Raw genomic sequence first — 17,550 nt, 5'->3', positions numbered from 1 at the left:
TTTTGGGTATTGTTTTTCTGTATCCTCTCATGGCTGGAGTGCAATGGCATGATCTTGGCTCACTGCAACCTCCGCCTCCCAGGTTCAAATGATTCTCCTGCCTCAGCCTCCCGAGTAGCTGGGATTACAGGCATGCACCACCATGCCCAGCTAATTTTGTATTTTTAGTAGAGATAGGGTTTCTCCATGTTGGTCAGGCTGGTCTTGAACTCCCAACCTCAGGTGATCCACCTGCCTCAGCCTCCCAAAATGCTGGGATTACAGGCATGAGCCACTGCGCCCGGCCTCTGAATTTACTTTCATAGGGGAGGAAAAAGTTCTTCCCTATGAAAGTAAGGTGTTTCTATGGTGCTGGTTAGGTAGAGTGCTTTGGCTTTGATTCTGGGTATGTACATTAGTTAGTGTAGTCTCCGTATGATTTATTCTGCTAGAACCAGTACCAGCAGTATCTGTGGCTTCCCCAGCAGCTTAGGATGTGGTTGCTAGTGGAGGCTGTGGTGAAGTATTGCTGGGGACTAGGATACCAGGTGGGCCAGTCTTCAGGCCCCAGTGGTGACAGAGGTGGGTTGAGCATATCTGTCCTTGGATCCCAAGGCAGCACACACTGGCACTGGTGTTAGTGTGTCCAGGCAGGCTGGTTCTTGGGCTTCCAGGTATCTTGCTTGGGTGCTAGAAATAGTAGTGGTTAGCCAGGCAGGTAGGCAGATTAGCGTGGGTGTTGGCAGTATCAATGGTAGGACAACACTCTGGGTCCCAAGTACCCGTGCTGGTGTTGGCAGTGGTTGCAATGGACTGGGCAGGCCAGTCCCCGGGCCTGTAGCTGGTACATGAGGGTGGATGCCAACAATGATGGTGGCAGCAGAGTGGGTAGTCCCAACCTCAGGCATCTGGGAGGAATGCTGTGGTGCCAGTGGTGATGGGCTGGACTGGGCTGGGCGATCACCAGGCCCCAAATGGCACAGTCAAGTACTGCACTGGGAGACAGCTGGCCTGTGCAGACCTGTTCTTTGACTCTCTGGTGGGGCATGCAGTATCTGGCTGTAATAGGCAGGGGTGAAGCAATCCCCAGGCTGCTGATAGAAAGCTCAGGTGAAGGCAGCAGTGACTACATTGCTGCCCACTACTGCAGAGGATGGGATTGCTTTCAGTGGGAGCAACCATAGGCAGCCAGCTGGGGCAGGGGCATGCTTTTCTCATGCTTTGGCCCTAGCAGCAGCAGTTTATAGCAGCAATAGCTGTGAACAGTGGAGTTTGTCCTTGAGGCACATAAACATGTGTGAGCGCCCCTCTGCTGGCCAGGGGTGGGGGGAGGAGTGCTGCCAGTGGCTCCTACCTTGGCCCTGGCAGCAGCAGCCAGCAGCAGTGGTGGCTGCAGGCAGGGGCTCCAGAGACATGGAGATGCAGGGGCTGTTGGGCCCTAGGGCAGGATACAGTCTGGTGGGGGCTGGGCCCTCAAAGTGGCACTGTGCTGCAGCTCAGGGGTGTGTGGGACTCCGCATAAAGTCCCTCTCTGGAGCAATGCCATTGCACAGTCTACAGGCAGCTCTCAGTGTTAGTCTCAGGGCCTGTGAGAGTTGAGGGGCTCTCCCATGGCTAGGCTGCAGGAGTCTGCAGTGGAAATATGGACCACTTACCCTTTCCCCACATTGGGGAGCTTCTCCTGGCTCCCAGCCAGTCTCAGCCAAGAAGGATGCCTTATTTCCCTCTTCTTCCTTGCTTTAAGTGTTGACTGTTACTACTCTGTTGAATTCCAGTGTTCTCCCTTAAATGATCAATTCAAAATGTAGCTTATCTACTCACTATTTTTGTTATTTTTTGTGAAGAGATGAGTGCCAGATGCATCTAGTCAGCCATCTTGAAGCCCCTCCTCTTTTCAAAAATTGATAGTTTTTTTTTCAATCCTGCCTTTGGCACATACACGTGAGAAGCACCAGTGAGTTTACTCTACAGTTTGTAATTGATTCTGATGGTTTGGGGTTGCATTTACTAAAGGGATTATCAAATGAATTCCCTGATGTGGGAGACTGAAGTATTTATTCATACAGTCAATACAATTAGATTCTTACTGTCTTAGCTCAGATGCCATAACAAAATACCACAGACTGCGAGACTTAAACAACAGACATTTATTTCTCACAGTTCTGGAGCCTGGGAAGTTCAAGATCAAAGGTGCTAGAAGATTCAGTATTTGGTGAGAACTCTCTTCCTGGCCTGCAGTCGCCACCTTTCCATATCCGCACATGGCAAGGAGAGAGAACTCTGGTTTTCTTATCTTCTCATAGGAGCAATAATCCCCTCATAGGGTCCCCACTCTCATGACCTCATCTAAACCTTATGACCTCTCAAAGGCCTCACCTCTTAGCCTTAATCCATCATATTGAGGATTAGGGCTTCAATATATGAATTTGAGGGGAATGCAAACATTCAATTCATAGCAGTGACCAAACATTTTTATTGTTTCAACCAAAATCAGAGGACTCCATTGTCATGGGATTATGAAGATAGATTAACTATTGAATTGGCTCTGCAATGTCCAGTTTGATCATTCTATAAAGTAATTGCCTAACCTATACCGCAGAGTGTGGTTTAAAGCAGCTGACTTCTCTATTTGCATAGTTCCTTTCACCTTAGAATAACTTTCTTATAAATTATCTCATTTGATAATTTTTCTGTAGCATCAACTTACAAGGTATTTTCGTCAGTTGGCCCCTTCTGAAAGGTAGCAACATTATACAATATTAGGACAAAGACCTTCAGCTTACCTTACCATGACTACTGCTTAGACAAGGAAGGAAAAGTTTTTCAGACAGTCATCAAGTCAGTAGTCCTTTCTCATCCTGATAATTTTTATTTTCCTTTTCTTTTTTCTTTTTCTTTTTTGTTGAGATGGAGTGTCACTCTTGTTGCCCAGGCTGAAGTGCAATGGCACGATCATGGCTGACTGCAACCTCTGCTTCCTGGGTTCATGCGATTCTCTTGCCTCAGCCTCCCAAGTAGCTGGGATTACAGGCATGCACCACCACGCCCAGCTAATTTTTGTATTTTTAGTAAAGACAGGGTTTCACCATGTTGGTCAGGCTGGCCTCAAACTCCTGACCTCAGGTGACCTGCCCTCCTTGGCCTCCCAAAGTGTTGGGATTACAGGCATGAGCCACTATGCCCAGCCAGGATGGTTTTTCAATATACTCTGAGGTTCAAATAGAATAAAGTTACTTACAGTTTGACAGCAGGGAAAGCTCTACAGATGCATGTAATAAATAAATTTAAATATTGATGTCATTTCCTTAGTCCCTAAGGGAACTGTCCCTTGAGAATTTTACTTTACCAATGAGATATGCATCATATTTTTATTTAGAGTCCAGGAGGATTTCTGTCAGATAATCTCAGAAGCAGACTCAGCTCTATGCAGAAAGTGAGACCTTATACTGAAATCTGAGCAGTCAATTCATTTTCTTTTCTTTTCTTTCTTTCTTTTTTCCTTCTTTCTTTCTTTATTTCTTTCTTTCTCTCTCTCCTTCCTTCCTTCCTTCCTTCCTTCCTTCCTTCCTTCCTTCCTTCCTTCCTTCCTTCCTTCTTTCCCTTCTCTGTCTCTCTCTCTCTCTTTTTTTTTTTTTTTTGGATAGAGTCTTGCTCTGTTGCCAGGCTGGAGTGCAATGGCGCAATCTCAGCTCACTGCAACCTCCACCTCCTGGTTTCAAGCGATTCTCCCACCTCAGCCTCCCAAGTAGCTGAGATTAGAGGCAGCCGCCACTATGCCCAGCTAATTTTTGTATTTTAGTAGAGATGGGCTTTCACCATGTTGGTCAGGCTGGTCTCGACCTCTTGACCTCAGGTGATCTGCCCACCTCAGCCTCCCATAGTGCTGGGATTACAGGCGAGAACCACCGTGCCCGGCACAGTCAATTCATTTTCAAAGAATTATTTTCCATTGGTAGGTAACCTTTTATTTAAATATTAGGACACAGACAGGCGCAGTGGCTCACACCTGCAATTCTAGCACTTTGGTAGGCTGAGGCAGGTGGATCACTTGAGGCATGGAGTTCGAGACCAGCCTGGCCAACATGGTGAAACCCTGTCTCTACTAAAAATACAAAAATTAGCTGGGTATGGTGGCACGTGCCTGTAATCCCAGCTACTCTGGAGGCTGAGGCACGAGAATCGCTTGAACCCAGGAGGCGGAGGTTGCCGTGAGCTGAGATCATGCCACTGCACTCCAGCCTGGGCAATGGAGCAAGACTGTGCCTCAAAAAAAAAAAAAAAAAAAAATTAGGACACAGAGTGCACTTCTTTACATCTAAAAGTGCTGTATGGCATGTACTTAACTTTTAGTAAATGTGAATTTAAATTTATTCAGACATTTTATTAAAACATTATCATATCCTATAGGAGATGTCCTGTAATATCACATAACTTGGCTTGGAAAATCACCCTTAACATGAGGAAGCTTCCGAATGCACTTTGCTTAAGCGTATCTAAAACGTCTGGTCAATGCAAAACTGCCTACCTTTGTGCGAGGTTTTTCTCTGAGCTCTGATTCCATATTCAATATACTCCCAGATTGAGCTTCATTTATGTTAAATCAATGTTCTGTGTCACACTTAGCTTGGAGGCCAAGTATAGTGGGTCAAATTTATCACAGAATGTATCTAGGAATAATTTAAAAATCATTTACAATATAACATACTAACTTTGTCTCCATGGCAATTTCAATTTTGTATCTGTTCCCACAGGTAATTATGAGGAATTAGAAAACTCAGGAGATACAACTGAGGAATCTGAAAGACCAAATAAAGTGACTATTCCAAGCGCATTTGCTGCAGTGACCATCAAAGAAACATTAACTGCAAATATAAATTCTACCAACGTTGCTCCGGACGAAAATCAGTTAGAGTTTATACTGATGGTGTTGATCCCATTGATTTTACTGGTCCTCTTACTTTTATCCGTGGTATTCCTTGCAACATACTGTAAAAGAAAAAGAACTAAACAAGGTAAATATTTGGTGTATTCCCATTTCCAGAAAATTGCTTCATGTGTTAGTGAACAATCAATAAAACAAAATATTCTTTGCTTTGATACAGAACCTTCTAGCCAAGGATCTCAGAGTGCTTTACAGACATGTGAGTATTATCCTAAAACCTGCCTACAGGTGGGGGTGGGATTGGAGAAGGAGCAGAGATGTTTTAAAATTAAGCAACAAGGACTACATATAATAGTAAGCGATAAATAATACATTTCATTGAAATTTTCCAGAAGTGATTATATGCATATTCCTTTCTTAAAAAAAAAGTTTAATTGAATTTTAAAATACAGGTGCATCTTATTTGGTTGCACTTTGCTTTATTGCACTTTACAGGTATTGCTTTTTTTTTTTTTTAACAAATTGAAGTTTTGTGGCAACCATTGCATCGAACCAGTCTATTGGTATCATTTTTTCAACAGCACGTTTACTTTGTGTCTTTGCATTACATTTTGATAATTCTCACAATATTTCAAATGTTTTCATACTACTATACCTGTTATGGTGATCTGTGATCATGATCTTTGATATTACTGTTGTAATTGTTTTGGGGTGCCTGAAACCATGCTCACGGAAGACAGTGAACTTAATTGATAAACGTTGTGTGTGTTCTGACTGCTTCACCAACAGGCCATTCCCCATCTCTCTCCCTGTCTTCAGGCCTCTCTATTCCCTGATACAGAACAATATTGAAATTAGGCCAATTCATAACCCTACAATGGCATCTGAGTGTTCAAATGGAAGGAAGAGTCACAAATCTCTCATTTTAAGTGAAAAGCTAGAAATGATTAAGCCTTGTGAGGAAGGCAAGTTGAAAGCTGAGATAGGCTGAAAACCAGGCCTCTTGTGCCAAACATTTAGCCAAGTTGTAAATGCAAAGAAAAAGTTCTTGAAGGAAGCTAAAAGTGCTAGTCGTGAACACACAATGATAGGAAAGCAAAGCAGTGTTATTGTTGATATAAAGAACGTTTCAGTGGTCTGGGTAGAAGATCAAACCAGTCACAGCATTCTCTTAAGCCTAAGCCTAATCCAGAGCAAGGCCTTAATTCTCCTTAATTCTACAAAGGCTGAGAGAGGTGAGGAAGCTGCAGAAGAAAAATTGGAAGCTAGCAGATGGTGGTTCATGAGGTTTAAGGGGAAAAGCCATTTCTATAACATAACAGTGCAAGATGAAGCAGCAAGGACTGATGTAGGAGCTGCAGTGAGTTATCTAGAAGACCTAGTTCAAATCATTGATGAAGGTGGCTACACTCAACCATAGATTTTCAATGTAGATGAAACAGTCCTCTATTGGAAGAAGATGCCATCTGACTGGGCATGGTGGCTCACGCCTGTAATCTCAGCACTATGGGAAGCTGAGGCAGATCATTTGAGGTCAGGAGTTCAAGACCAGCCTGGCTAACATGGTGAAACCCTGTTCCTACTTTAAAAAAAAAAACGCCATCTAAGACTTTAATAGCTAGAGAGGAGAAGTCACTGCCTGGCTTCAAAGCTTCAAAAGATATGCTGACTCCCTTGTTAGAAGCTAATGTAGTTGGTGACTTTAAGTTAAAGTCAATTCTTATTTACCATTCTGAAAATCTGACAGCTCTTAACAATTATGCTAAATCTACTCTGCCTGTGCTCTATAGGTGGAACAACCAAGCCTGGATGTTAGTACATGTGTTTATAGCATGGTTTACTGAATAAGTTAAGTCCACCGTTAAGATCTACTGCTCAAAATACAAGATTCCACTAAAAATATTACTGCTCATTGACAATGCACCTGGTCACCCAAGAGGCCTGATGGAGATGTACAAGGAGACTAATGTTTTCATGCCTGCTGATACAACATCCATTCTGCAGCCCATGGATTAAGGAGTCATTTTGAATTTCAAGTCTTATTGTTTAAGACATACATTTTGTAAGGCCATAGCTGCCATAGATGGTGAGTCTTCTGATAAATCTGGGAAGGAATCTTCTAGGAAGAATTCACCATTCTAGATGCCATTAAGAACATTTCCGATTCACAGGAGGAGGTCAAAATATCAGCATCAACAGCATTTTGGAAGAAGTTGATTCCAAGACCCACGAATGACTTTGAGGGGTTCAAGACTTGAGTGGAGGGGTCACTTTAGATGTGGTAGAAAGTGCAAGAGAACTAGGATAAGAAGCGAAGCCTGAAGATGCCATGGAATTGCTGCAATCTCATGATAAAACGTTAAGTGGCTGGGAAATTGCTTTTTCTGAATGAACAAAGAAAGTGTTTTTTTGAGATGGAATCTACTCCTAGTGAAGATGCCATGAACATTGTTGAAATGACAACAGAGGATTTAGAATATTCCATAAACATAGTTGGTAGAGCAGCGGCAGGTTTTCTGAAAATCGTCTCCAATAGTGAAAGAATTCTATTGAGGATAAAATGCTATCAAACAAAGCATCGTATGCTACAGAGAAATCTTTGTGAAAGAGAGTCAATCAATGTGACACATTTCATTGTGATCTTACTTTAAGACATTGCCACAGCCTTCCCAACCATCAGCAACCACCACCCTGATCAGTCAGCAGCCACCAACATCAAGGCAAGACCCTCCTCCAGAAAAATTACAACTCGCGGAAGGCTCAGATGATCGTTAGCATTTTTTAGCAATGAAGTATTTTAAATTAAAGTATATACATTGTCTCTGTAGACACAATGTTGCACACTTAATAGACTACATTGTAGGAAAAACATAACTTTTTATGCATTTGGAAACTAAAAAATTAATGTGACTTGCTTTGTTGCAACACTCACTTTATTGCAGTGGTCTGGACCTGAACCTGCATATTTCTGGGGGATGCTTTTCTACTGCTGCCATCTTTGTCCCTAATCCAGATGAGGATCCTGTATAATTTTAGCCAGTAAGCCAGTATAACATTTCCCATCACTGGGGAAAGAGAAAGGCTGATCAAGGAGTGGGTCAGATCAGGGTTAGGGATGGGAAGGCTAGAGGCCTTGGGGTCCTCACCACCAGAAGAGCATTCTTTCATCTATATTTCTGTTACAGATTTTATTTTCTCCCCCACCCCACATCCCAATTTGATCTTGAAAAGTCCTGGAGGAAGCATTGTTCTTGTTCCCATTGAAGCTATGCTAACTTTCATAATCAAATTCTTCAACTGTCTAAAGATTACTAACATCAATCTGAAAACGAATTAGATAGAAAATTCCCTCAGTCAGAGACCCACTTTGAGAGTATTCAGTTGTGATTCAAGGAGCATCACATGCTAGGAGTCAGGGTAGTTCTAGGTCCAAAGCAGACTTGGGTACTTTTGGCTTGTGCTAGTAAAACTCGCTCGGATTCGATTTTTAAGTTGAAGCCTTTATAGTCTTTCCAAAAAGTTACTGAAAGGATAGGAACGTCTCTAATACAATACATAGTCATACATGTATACAAAACTCACTTTATGTCCCTCACACCCATGACAGGGCACCTCTGGCTTTGGGGCCATGCCCTTGTCCCACATGCCTACCTCACTGTCTCTGTGCTAGAGGAATATTTCATAGCCAGCAGATGAGGCAAACGTGAGCTGGGGGAGAAGCCCTGAAGAGTGTTTCCTTTCATGGCAGAGGCCCATATAATGGATTCCAAAGAAGTCGGAAATACACATATTTCTCCACTGCTTGAAATTTCCGGACTTCCTAATAATATGGTCATATGGAGGCTTCTTTCTAAGCTTAAGAAAAAAAAGCAAACAGAGCTTTTTAAATTTTTTTAAATTCAGGGAAATTCATCATTTCCTTCCCCAAACCATGGCTGGTTTTACCTAATGGAGTCAAGGGGTGGGGGGATATCCACTCACATGGTGAGGCTCTTAGGCTCCAAATCCAGAAATTGATTTTTCATTGAATTTCATTGTGAAAGTCTCAAGGTTCAAAAGCCATTTACAAGCGAGAGCCAGCCTCAACCTCAGACATGGTTCATGCATCCTCCGCTGTAACGACACTTGAAGTACTTGCTATTCCCAGAACGTGACTTGACTTTCAGGATGCCTCCATGCCTGGTTGATACCATTTCTTCTGTCTGGAATTTTCTTCTTGTCTGCTTGGCAAACTGCCATGCCTTTTTCCAGGGCCCAGGTCTGTTTTTGTTTTGTTTAAGAGAGAGGGCCTTGCTCTGTCGCCCAGGCTGGAATGAGGTGGCACGATCATAGCTCACTGCAGCCTCAAACTCCTGAGCTCAAGTGATCCTCCCACCTCAGCCTCCCAAAGCACTGGGGTTACAGATGTAAGCCACCATGCCCCCCTGCTAGGGCCTAGTTTTTAGGAAGCCTTGAATAATCCTCCCCTAGGAAAAATTAATTATCATCTCTTCTGTGCTCTCAGAATACTTTGTTCACACTCTTTGTTCACAGTATTCACATTGTCATAAGTTTGTGACTTGTTTCCCTCCCTCCCTCCCTTCCTCCTTCCCTTCTTCCTTCCTTCCTTCCTTCCTTCCTTCCTTCCTTCCTTCCTTCCTTCCTTCTTTTCTTGTTTCTTCTTTTCTTTCTGGGTTATGTGGTCGTTAAGGTCCAGTAGAACCAAAAGCTAGTCTTATTTGTCTTGTGTGACAGTGTGGCATTGAGGTTGACAGTCCAGACTCAAACCACATACACTGCTTGGTTGGCTTGCATTTCCTGGCACTGTGACTCTCTGATTAAGTTTCTTCATCTGTAAAATGGGCAAATTCAATACCTACCTCATAGAGTTGTGAGAATTAAATGGTTTATATAGGCAAATCACCTAGAAAAAATCAGCACCTGGCATAAGTGCCAAGTGCTAGCTTATTATCATCCCTTTACCTAACTCAACGCATAGCCCAACACACACTAGCTGCTTGTATATGTTTGTTGAATAAGTGACTTAATTAAAGAATGTTAGAATGTTTTTTAAAGAACATCTACTCTCAGAGGGAAAGTCAAATTTGTACATTATCCTTACTAAAAATTGGTACATGATTTTTATCTTAAATATGCCTAACTTTAAAAAACACAACAGAGAAAACTTAGAATTTCAAAACAATTGGCTTATCACAAAAGTTTTCGATAGAGGTTTTATTTGAATTTTTTTCTCTTATCAGCCAATGCTTTAACACAGACATGACCACTAACTGCTTAACAGACGGACAGCTTTTCAGAAAAACTGAATGCTAAAAGTTAATAAAAGCTGAATATTTACATTAGCAAAATTTGATTCTTTTCAGGTAAAATACAACTATCATGGAAGGTCAGACCAGCGTTTTGCTTGGAAAGCTCCCACAGAAATGTTTTATGGGAGGGCATGGATACCCGCACACTATGTCCCCTGGGAAAGTTAGAAGCAGACATACTGTTTCTTACCCCACATAGATAGAGCCTGGTCTATTATACTATACCAGGAAAGAAATCTTCAAATTTGACAATGGGAGAGGACTTGGCCAAAACTTTTAGAACACTTCATCTGATTGGAAATTACTTTTTCCTTTGGGCTGGTCCGTTTCATGTCCAGTGAAAGGGAAACATGCTGTAGTAATGTGATGTTCTGCTATCATTCTTCCTAGACCTCCCGGCATTAAGTTTGCAGTGTCTTGATGTGCGAGGTCTCTCTGAAAGAGCTGCAGGGAAAACAGCTGGCGATAAACTACCACTTTAAACAGGCTGTGGCTACGTGATGCCTGGCTTACTCAGTAAATCTTCCGGAAAGAGACTCTCTCTCTTGCTCACTGCTCAGCGTGGAAACAAGATAAGGAAGCCAGAGGCTCCTGTAGCTCCTGCCCTCCCCTAGCCTCCACCAGACAACCCCACTATCGAATGCACAGAGGAGAGGATCTGAGAGGAGGGTACTGTCAGGCTAAGTGGGGGTAACGTAGGAACTGAAGGAGGAAGACAAAGTGGGTCAGAGGAGATGAAATGGAAGGACTGTTGGAGGGAAAATGGAATGGGAGGCTTGAGATGGAGCTTTATAAGAGCTGCATTTGCCTCCTGGTTGCAAAGGGAATAGGTGGCTATTCGTAAATATATATAGGCCGGGTGGAGTGGAGCGGGCAGGGCCTGATTGCTGAGGACAAGTAATTGGTCTCCCTCCTGGTTTAATGCTCTGCTCTTTGTGTGCTCTCCCAGATGTTTTTCTGTTGCCATGGTGGCTGGAGCAGAGGTAATAGCCATGGAGCAGGGAAGATGAGGCCATAGAAAGCTTTTTGCTCTGTTTTAATACTGATTACAGGAGCTTCACATTTGGTGCATCTGGAGCACTTTTGTAATGGCTTTTAAAAGTTTTCCTTCATCTGCATGCAGGCTAGCTTTTGCTCACCCTGAAGCCTGTGGGGAACCCAGATTATAAAGATAAATCTATGCCCACAACGGTGGGGTCATGCAGCCACTTGCTCTCTGGGAAAATAGTCAGGGGTTATTCAGCAGGGGAAAAGGGAGAGGGGGAGGAGGGAGTGACAAAACAGCAGGATCTTTACGGGTCATCTGTAGGGATGTTCAATTGTGTAGGAGCTTTATTTATAGTAAAATTCCTTAAGGAAATAGCCTGTGTATTTTAGATAGAAAGTGTGTGTTTGTGGAGTGTGTGTGTGTGTGTGTGTGTATTCTCCTTTCCCCCATCTAAGTTTCTGAGGAGTCAGGCATCTGCAGGAAGCTTTAGATGCCTACTGGAGGGCAGGAGGACGTAGCCTGCAGCTCCTGGAAGGCAAGCAGTGATGGCATGAAACTTACATCTGTGCCCAGCTTTCCTGGATTAGCAATGCCATTCAAGCTTGCCAACCCACAGGAAATTACAGCAGCTCACTGCTGCCAGGAACTCAGTTCCAGGTGTCTGCTGGTTGTATTCCTTCACTGAGAACCTCCATTTCTCCAGGACAGACAACGGGAGGCCTTTAACTGCCGAGGATCAGAAACCTCTGACTATTTGGTGGGCCCCTACAAAGTGGTTTGCTTTTCAATAGTTTTCACATGATAAATGGTGCAGCAGGCCTATGCTATCCACTCAACATCATTGCCTCATTTCTCTGGATGTGTTGGTTCTCCTGCCAAATGAAACAGGGCTTCAGCTGGGATATCAGGCTCCAGTTCTCACCACTTGTTCATTTGGAGTCTGATGTGCATTAAAGCCATTTTGTAAACAGTTACCTGACTCTCACCTCAACCAACAGGAACTAAAAACAGGCTTGTTGGAAGTTTCACTATGCTAAGTCCGAAATATTGGACATGAATTGAACCCCAGTGCTGGACAATTGAGGTTAACACCTAATCATTTATTCCACTGATACTGACTAGGCATTTACCAGGTACTGGGCTAGCTGGCTCAGAGCTGAGGGGATACCACAATAAATAAGACAGACACGATCCCTGCCCCTTTGTACTTTGTCTAGTGAGAGAGACAGAAAAAAAAATCAAACAGACGGGTTGACCAATGAGAAATTGTGGCCAGTATTATGAAAGATGCAAGCAAGGTGCTGAGCTGGGGAGCAACAGGAAAGATGGGCCCTTCTTTAAATAGAGTAGGTGGGGAAGGCCTCCCTGAGGAAAGAGTATTTAAGCTGGGACCCTGAGGATGTGAGGGATGCAGCCATGCAAAGAGCAGGGGTAAAATGAAAATTCCAAGGGGAGCCGTTGATGGAAGAGCCCACATCCTCCGCCAGGAGTGAGGCACAGTGCCACGGCGCTCAGCATGGTGTATCACAGGAGATGAAGCAGCAACCTTTAGATCTGGGACATTTTACTGAAGGAGGCCAAGGAGCAAGCCCTCTTGTTTCACCCTCCCTTGCCTTTCCTTACCAATGTTTTCCTCTTCTCGTGGATGTAAAAAATAAAGACAGATGAACATCTGATCTGAAATGAGCGTTCTCAGCAGACCATCCACATCTAAAAGAAAACAGATTTCACACGGATTAGGATCTCGTTTTAATATGGCAGTCCGCACTTGTTTGACTCTAAGTTAATGATTGCTCCTTTAAAAATGTTACTTAATGTCATTTTGCTCTCTTTGTAAAGGAGACTTCAGCTGTTGTTGAAATTAAAAGTTGTTACAGAAGAACAAAGCTAACATGACCTTTATGTTCATTTCCTTTTAGATGAACTGGGAAGTGAAAACGTGAAAGTGTAAGTTTTCCCTGCTGTGTAAGTTTTCCCTGCTGCTTCTGATCCACCTGGGGTGTGAACAGCAACAGTTAAGGAGGACAGCTGCCTTTTCAGGTGTTTTTGTTCTGACACCTCGCGGGACTCTCCTGCTTCCCAGGCGGGGCTGGAGATCCCTGGCAGCCTAAGGGAGGATGTGCTGGCATCCCCAAACCCTATGCAGCGTGTGAGTGTGATCTGGGCAAGGACAGCGTGGCATCTGCTTTATTTCGTTGTCCTACATTCAGAAAAGAATCTGAATGCTACCAATTTCAAGTGCTTAGCAGTTAAATATTCTATCCCTAGCTGTATTTCAAGGACGTTGGTTCATTCACTCTGATTAGAAATTTTATCACCAGGAAAGATACTTGAGCTGGTATTTAGCAGGGAGCCCTGATCGAAGCAGAAGTTCACACAGCAAGAACCCCCAGCGATGGGAGAGAGAGAGGAGGAAGAAGGAAAGAGTGGGAGGAGCAGGAGGAAGGGAGAGGTGGGAGGGAAGGAGGGGTGGGAGAGAGAAAAACAAGGCTCCACTCAGAAGCATGCTCTGGGGTGATGCCATATCCTCCCCATCTTCCAAGCAGCCTCCTGGTTTAGAAACTTTGTCGCTTCCTCTACGCAGTGTACCGCCTACGCTGCTTTCAGAGCTGGTGGTCCCTCTTTCCCCACCCCCATCTCCACTAACCACGGGCTCTGTCCCCTGACTGTGCACTTTGAGCTGCAAGTGAGGGCGGTGAATTTCTGAAAGCAACTGCTCCATTTCTCCAAGAGAGAAAGGCCTGGGAATTGAAGGGACAGGTGATAACTGTAGCCTGTTGACAGTGGCCTCTTGACCTGGGGCACTGATCAAAACACCCCAAAGAACAGGAAGTGAAATTAAGCAAGGCTAAAATGCTTAATGTGGCAACTCCCCGGAAGCGCCTCACCCTGGGAGCCTTGCAGACTTGACTTTGCACCTTCAGGGGAGCAGTCTCCTGGGTTCCCTTTTTAGTCCACTTGCTGGGCCCGTGGGCACCCCACTTTTGGACCTGTGATAAATGTATGTTTGCTTGTGTGGTAGCCTTTCTTCCTATTAAAGTTTGATAGTTTGAAATAGGGCAAGCCCCCAGGCTTCCCTAGAGCATAAGGCACTGAATCAAGTTCATCTTCCTCAGGATCAGCATTCTAGTCTCTTTCCAAATGAAATTAGGCATCTTTCACATTTCTTTCTAACAAGCCTTTTGCTCTCTATTTCTAGCCCTATTTTTGAGGAAGATACACCCTCTGTTATGGAAATTGAAATGGAGGAGCTTGATAAATGGATGAACAGCATGAATAGAAATGGTATGTGGTAACCTAAAGTTGTTTTTTTTTCTTTCCTCTCTAGTAACAGAAGGCTGCAACAGCTTTATAAATAGCTCAATAAATCCTGGAGTGAGACAGAGCCCAATCCCACATTAGATCTGGTACATGCAGATAATAAACTTAGTCTGACAATACTTAAATATTCAGCTTAATTGGTGCCACTTGTTTTTATTTCTGTACAAGTTGTTGAAATGGTCTTTTTGAAGAAGAAAATGGTATTTTATTCAAGAAAGGAAATCTCTGAGGCCAAATGATCTGGAAAAAGTTAGCATCTGGCATTATATAATACATTACAGAATTTAAAGATCTATAATTTTAAACTGACTATGGATATAAAACTTTATCAAATGTAGTATCCATAGTTCTGTGCTGTTCAACATAATAGACAATCACCAAATGTGGCTATTTAAATTTAAATTAATTAAAACTAAAATTAAAAAATATTGAGTGTTTAGTAGCCAATGGCTAGTAAGTGGACAGAGTAATGTAGAATATTTCTATCACTTTAGAAGGCTCTATTGGACATTGCTCATGTAGATGCTGATATACATACCCCATATAACAATTTCCAATTGATATCTGGCAGTAATGGAAGTATATGTTCCTTACTTTTTAGTAAATCAATAATGGGACTTTAAAATGATGACAGCTGCTTTTTCTTTTTTAAATTCCCTTTAAAAATTAATTATTTTTACTACTTAGATTAAATTAATAAAACCCAGCTTTATCATATCATTTGTATTTTTTACCATTTATCTTAAATACCCTAGGGTCTGTCAAATTCAACACTCTACAGTAGAGTTAGAAAATTCAGAGACTGGTTATAAGAATTACTACTGCCAGGCCAGGCACGGTGGCTCACGTCTATAATCCCAGCATTTTCAGAGGCCGAGGCGGGTGGATCACCTGAGCTCAGGAGTTCAAACCCAGCCTGGCCAACATGGTGAAACCCCAGCTCTACTGAAAATACAAAATTATCAGGGTGTGGTGGCACATGTCTGTACTCCCAGCTACTAGAGAGGCTGAGGCAGGAGAATAGCTTGAACCCAGGTGGTGGAGTTTGCAGTGAGCCAAGATGGTGCCACTGCACTCCAGCCTGGGTGACAGAGCGAGACTCCATCTCAAAAAAAAAAAAAAAAAAAAAAAAAAGAATGATTACTACCAGAGGCTTATCAAGATGTGATTTCAAAAAAGAACCACTCAGCTAACTTGTACAATTTCTAACAGTTTTTCATATTGAGGAAAGAAGGACTCTATAAAGCCATTCTATTTGAGGATGGGGCAGGTCACTGAGATAGTCCTTCAGGAATCTCATTTTGTTGTTTTTCAGTTGCTAAAAGTAATATGCATACATAGTAGAATTTGGAAAATGCAAAAAAATAAAAAAGGTAGAAGAAAAAAATTCACCACAGAAAGGCAATCTCTTCTTACTATGTTGTTGTATTACGTTTTGTGCCAGAGATTTTGTGAAATATAAAATCATGATTCTGTCATACTCACTAAAACCAGAAAACTGGAAAAGGCATTTCTATTTGACAACTAAAGCTGAGTTATTTTGACACATAGGTGATAGAATCAAAGAATTTTTTTGCCCTTAAAAATAACGAGTGGTGTAATAGAAAAGAACTCATGACCGTAGGAAGATCGGCTGTTTTCCCACTTTACCCAATTCTTTTCTACCACGCAATCTGATGGAAATCATTCTGCAGACACACTGGAACCTCAGGTGAAGCCATCTTATTCCAGTGTCTATCCTGAGACGTGCAGATTCTAGCTTTTGGAGCATTGGGGTGCTACAGGGACAGAATAACCAAGCAGTGATGAATTGTGTCCTTTCCAGGGTCAGAGGCACGTTGAAGTTTTGTATCTGTGTTATTAGTGCTTTTGCCATTTCAAGAGCCTTGACATCATTAATCTTTTCACCACTATCACTCCTTGGGGAGGCCATTTTTGTGGAAGTAACCACACAGATCAGAGAACTATGGTATTCAACTGTATCAGGTTTGTGAATAGAAAATACAATTTCAGTAACTAACAATGAGTTTGCTTTTATTCTGTCCTAGCTAACTTTGAATGTTTACCTACCTTGAAGGAAGAGAAGGAATCAAATCACAATCCAAGGTACTTCTTACTTCTACCACAGATTATATGTATATTGCAGGGAGGGATTGGGAACCAGGGTGGAACACTTTTTGCTTGCCTTCTCCGTGCCTATAAATCGTATGAGATCATTTACATGGGTGGATACGTGCATAGTGTGGAGAAGAGGAAGTGTGTTACAGAAAATAGAAGGCTACAAAGTAAATATCCTAGGACTCTTTATCTTTAGAAATAAATGAGTATTGACATTTCCTTGCCCTTCTAAAGAGACACTGTTGCTTCAGCTTCTGTTTTAGTCATAAAGCTTTCCAATTATGACAAACTGTAGGTTTGTTTACCTTGGATAAATAGATGTTTGGTAAGGAAAACAGATGGAGGCGACAGTCTTAAAGTGGGTAACTGTAAACTAGGAGTGAGAAAATAAATGGGAATTTTTAAAAAATGTTCCATTTTACCACTAGGTGGCTCTGCTTGATAGAACAATTTTAGTGCTTTGGGGTTTGGGTGTATAGTTTAGCATTCCACAATCTCATTTAAATTATATTATCTTTTGTGAGGATAGAAATGACCACGTTTGGGGTGTTTTGATTAGAGAACTGTTTTGTCAGGACATGGGAAGTGTTCTAAGGAAAAAGGATTGATGGTTCAGAAGGTTGGGGACTGGCTCTGCAGAGCTCTGCTGTGACCTTGGAGGTACTGAGTTGTTGGCAGCAATCACTCATGGACACCCAGAGAGAAGAGAACTTGAGCCTACGCCTGAGATATGACACTTGTGTTAGAATAAATGGAATAAACCTTCAGGCAGGATAAATCCTCTCCCTCCATGTTCACCAGAAGTCTGGTGCCAGTCAGTCACTTGTCACCGGGCAATCCCCGAAGCCTGAGCATCGCGAGGGAATACTGATTATTAGGCAGTGGTTGGGGCAGTCAGATGTTTATCTTCGGACCCTTTTTCTGCGTCTCCCCGCTAAACCTTACTTAAGAAT

At 42.7% G+C, this 17,550-nt stretch overlaps 1 protein-coding gene across 11 annotated transcripts in view; it reads left to right on the top strand.

The window, feature by feature from the left end:
• Positions 1-17,550, top strand: part of TMEM154 (transmembrane protein 154) — a 136,892-nt gene that overhangs the window by 23,751 nt on the left and 95,591 nt on the right. For all 11 annotated transcript variants that reach the window (XR_008657274.2, XR_010120570.1, XR_010120569.1 and 8 more), the window contains exons 2-6: positions 4,731-4,991; positions 5,082-5,120; positions 13,078-13,105; positions 14,358-14,443; positions 16,528-16,585. Coding sequence is in view for 8 of the 11 variants with exons in the window: in XM_055276139.2 (XP_055132114.1) it covers positions 4,731-4,991; positions 5,082-5,120; positions 13,078-13,105; positions 14,358-14,443; positions 16,528-16,585 (472 nt within the window). In the remaining 3 variants the exon portion in view is untranslated. The remainder of the gene's footprint in view (positions 1-4,730; positions 4,992-5,081; positions 5,121-13,077; positions 13,106-14,357; positions 14,444-16,527; positions 16,586-17,550) is intronic.

The sequence above is a fragment of the Symphalangus syndactylus genome, chromosome 4 (assembly GCF_028878055.3).
Source record: "Symphalangus syndactylus isolate Jambi chromosome 4, NHGRI_mSymSyn1-v2.1_pri, whole genome shotgun sequence".
NCBI lineage: Eukaryota > Metazoa > Chordata > Mammalia > Primates > Hylobatidae > Symphalangus > Symphalangus syndactylus.
This window is presented reverse-complemented; position numbering and strand designations above follow the sequence as displayed.